We start from the raw sequence: 4,280 nt of genomic DNA on the forward strand, positions 1-4,280 counted from the left end.
GTCAGAGCGGTTTCAGTGCTTTGGTTCTGTCTAAAACATGACTGGAAGGCATCATAGCAGTTATTCTGTGTCAAGAAGTAATTGAGCTGTTGAGAAACTCCTTTTTCAGTGATCTTACTTAAAAATGGGAGATTTGAGATCGGCCTGTAGTTGTTCATTCGTGTCTTGTCAAGATTGTCCGTTTTCAGTTTACCTGACACCTGACATTAAAGAAAGGTGGACGAGCTGTAACAGGTCTGACTCCAAAGCCTTTGAGACCTTTTTGAAAAAACTTGTTGGCAGGACATCTAAACAGCAAGAGGAGTTCAGTTGACCTAAGATGTCCTCCAGGTCTTTGCTGTTAATAGGGTGAAACTGTTTCATGGTGTTTAAACAGTTTTTTGGTGGACACAGTACACATCCTGAATCTGCTGTTGATGTACCAATTGCTTGTCTAATCTTTTGGATTTTGTCTGTGAAGAATTTGGCAAAGTCATTGCAGGCCATGGTCGAATGAAATTCAGCTGCCACTCACACAGGAGGGTTTGTTGGCCTGTCAACTGTAGCAGATAAGACCCGCGCATTATGACTGTTTTTGGTGATGATGTCAGAAGTAAAATCAATTAAGATCAATTCTGTCATGATTTTAGAGCTATTGTAGGTCACAAGTTTCTGTGTGGGCCCCGCATGGGAAACGAAGTAATGCAGGTGGCCAGGTCATTTACAATAATTAAAAAAAATATTATTTCATAGTGATTCGAGATTTTGGAAAGTCACAGAATATTTTCAAATTTTAAAAATAAACTAAAGAATTCATAGGCTTCTAAATGTCTACTGTATAATATTGTTTGCACTGCATTTCTGAGAGAAGCACATTACGTTTAAGGGAAAGCACTTTCTATTATACATGGAAAATAAATCCACTTAGCTCTCTCATGGTGAAAAACCCATGTTTCTGTTTATAGTTGCTAGTGTTGTATTCATCATGGTTATCTTGTGTCCCCTGTGTTTACTGTGTTAATTTCTGCCACCCTCTGTGTACTCATCCTTTTATTTCAGGAACCCTGTATTTAGTTTAGTCATATTTCTGTATTTTCCATGGTTAGTTATCTCACTTCCTGTTTTATTTTAGAGTTTGTGTTCCTTGTTTGTTGTCATGAGTTTTACTTCCCTTGTGTTGTCTGATCATCCTGTTCAGCCATGTCTTGTTCTCCCCACCTCTCTTCGCTCCTCAAATCAACCTTCGGTATATATATTGTCACTGTCTACATGGATCCTTTTCAAAAAGCACCTGTTTCTGTTACTTGCTTCCCAGTGTTTTTGTTCTTCCTTTCTTTGCTCCTGCATCTCTCCTTGGCTTTATATTCTAGTTAGTGTGTTTTTAAATCTGTAGACTTCAGTTTCCCTTTGTACTCATGTTAGTCAGCCTGTGGTGTTTTTGCATTGTACGTGTACAATGACAATGAAGGTATATTCTATTCTATTCTATTCTATTCTATTCTATTCTATTCTATTCTATTCTATTAAACTATTCTATTAAATGAATGACTTACTTTAAGTTTCAATTAATCTGTCTCCAAGCGTCTGCGTTTTGGTCCTTCACAACTTACAATCTGCACATCCTGCAGATTCTGACACACAGATGAATTACTACTTTCATTTTCAAATGTGCATACTCATTGGATCTCCTGTAGACAGTCTAAACATTTACTTCTCTCCCTCTCTCATGCTTGTTTCATGCAGGTTTCTTCATCTTCCTGTGGTTTATGATGTCACTGAGAAAGGCTAAAACTGCAGTTACTAAGACAAGCAATGAAACACGAAGCACCAGCACCTAGCTTACACACAACTACCAATACCCCGAGAAGTTCCTTTGTGTGTGCTGTTGGAATGTTTAATGCAATATTAACTTAGAAACACTGTTGTATACATGAGTTCAAGAAGAAATTGTATCAGATAAGAGATCAGCTGACACTAAAAAAATGTATGTGAATGTATTAAGTGTGAAGATTTTAACAGCTCAAATTTAGTTTGAAGTTTTCTTTTTATTGCAATAGACAGAGTTTTTGTGGCAAGCCGTTTATCTTATTGTTAGAGGATAGATCACCTGTCTCTTTTTACACTCGCTTTCAGAGATCAGAGGCAAAACAACATAAATTTGATATTTTGTCACATTTTCACCAGTCTGCACATTAGATCTTAGTTTTAAATGAAACTCACCTGGCATTAGTTTAGTATTTTAAGAGGCTGTTATGTTGATTGATTGCACACACAGCATTTTGCTTTATTGTAATTGAACTGGTCTGAAAATTATTTTATATTAAAGCACATTGTGAATCACTAAAGGCTGTGGTGTTAGTAATAACAGTAATAGCTGTCTTATTACCTTCACCCTATGGACATTTACAAGTTACGGGCATTCTAAAGTGAAAATCTCAGTTTTGTTCAGCATCATTATCATATGGTAACTCATAGTTTAAAAATCAAAAGTGTACTAATTTAATGTTTACAACAAAGAATGTCAGAAAAAAACAGCGGTACCCTGCATATAGGTAGAGAACCCTTTAAAAAGTGCATTTTGGGTAAACAGTGGTCATATCCAGTGTTGGGAAGGTTACTTTTAAAATGTATTCCATTACAGAATACAGAATACATGCCCCAAAATGTATTCTGTAACGTATTCCGTTACGTTACTCAATGACAGTAACGTATTCTGAATACTTTGGATTACTTAATATATTATCATGCTTTTTACAACAACGTGAATGTACTATTGCTGTGATATATTACTATTACTGAAGGTCTGCGACTCCGAACTGTAGTAAAGGGACCTTTGACTAATACGGCGGGGTCCCTGTCGGCTTGTAGCCGAAAAAATAGCTTTACTTTGTTGTCTGGGTCAATTTTTCTTGCGAGAGACAGAGAGAGGCGTTGAAAGACTGCTCCAACGGAACTTATTGTTTCGGAGGAAAACATGAACACGGTGTACAGTCGAGTCTTAACAGCTTACTTACAACTGGGCTCGTCAGGCACTCTTCTTGGCTGCAGTGGTTATTATTATATTTACATGCTTCCAGCTCCCGTTTTTCCTCGACGAAAACTCGTACCTTTCCACTCCCCTTTTTCTCCCTCCTCGCTCACAGACCCATAACGTGTATGGCAGTGCATTCTCCCAGCAGCACGGACTACACTGAACATGATGCTACATTCTTTAGAGCTATGCTTGTAGCATTCTGCCTGTTAGCTTAGCACAACAACAACAACGAAAAGGCGCTCTCTCACCCAGGAAACACACAGTCGCAGAAAGAGAGAGAGAGAGCGTCGCCCTGTAACCATGGCAACCGTAACGCTGCCGCCTGGAACGACAGAACGTAGCTGTCAAACAAACCCAAACAGTCCTGACCCGTGACAAAATGAAACAGGAAAGTACCGCAGTGTAATCCATTTATTTCAACAAAGTAACTGTATTCTGAATACCACCTTTTTAAACGGTAACTGTAACGGAATACAGTTACTCATATTTTGTATTTTAAATACGTAACGGCGGTACATGTATTCCGTTACTCCCCAACACTGGTCATATCACCACGTGGGACCGGTGGCTGCTCAGAGACACTTACACCATGAAAGGTCTCTGCTTTACCCACACTTTGATAACGTACGGTTACTGTACAACCTTGGTTCTCTTAGTGAAAGACTATCTCTCCACACCATCACATATTCCATATGTACGGGGTACGACTCCCCTTGGTCGTGGCACAAGGATACTTACTTAAGACACCCGGCTACACCCCACAGCTCATGTATAAAACAGCTGTGCAGACTTGACACCGGTGATAGTTTGATCAGAGGGCGTCTTCGAGCAGCCTGACAGTGGAGAGATAGTTTCTCACTAAAAGAACCAAGGCTACACAGTAATCGTATGTTCTCTAGCATATCAAGACTATCTCTCCACACCGTTACATATGTACGGGGTAACTCTGTAAGACATCCCGCGATGAGACAGTACAACTGAACCGCCGAGAGTGAAGGGTGCAATAAACTATTGACAAAGTACCCATAAGCAGACCACCCCGGTCAGGGATTCGCCGGACGCGAAGGCCAAGCAGGGGGATTGGAGGCAGCAGTCTGCAGATGCTAGACTGGCCCGAACTGGTTGTGCAGGATGCAGGACCTCAAGTGATCAGCCGCTCAAGGTCAGCCCGGGAACCACGAGGCAGACCACCAGGGAGCGCAGCACACCGGGCTGCCAAGTAGGAAGGTTTCACAATTTATTATTAACCGGTTAGACCGGTTCAAAT

General features: G+C 40.3%; 1 protein-coding gene across 1 annotated transcript in view; it reads left to right on the top strand.

The window, feature by feature from the left end:
* LOC121815038 (adhesion G-protein coupled receptor G5-like) overlaps nucleotides 1-2,348 on the top strand; it is an 11,528-nt gene extending 9,180 nt beyond the window's left edge. The window contains exon 13 of the mRNA XM_042223851.1: nucleotides 1,723-2,348. Within this exon, the coding sequence (XP_042079785.1) occupies nucleotides 1,723-1,817 (95 nt within the window). The 3' untranslated portion in view covers nucleotides 1,818-2,348. The remainder of the gene's footprint in view (nucleotides 1-1,722) is intronic.
* Nucleotides 2,349-4,280: the final 1,932 nt, after the last annotated feature.

This window comes from Haplochromis burtoni, unplaced genomic scaffold (genome assembly GCF_018398535.1).
Source record: "Haplochromis burtoni strain Fernald_Lab_line unplaced genomic scaffold, NCSU_Asbu1 Contig_121, whole genome shotgun sequence".
Classification (NCBI taxonomy): domain Eukaryota; kingdom Metazoa; phylum Chordata; class Actinopteri; order Cichliformes; family Cichlidae; genus Haplochromis; species Haplochromis burtoni.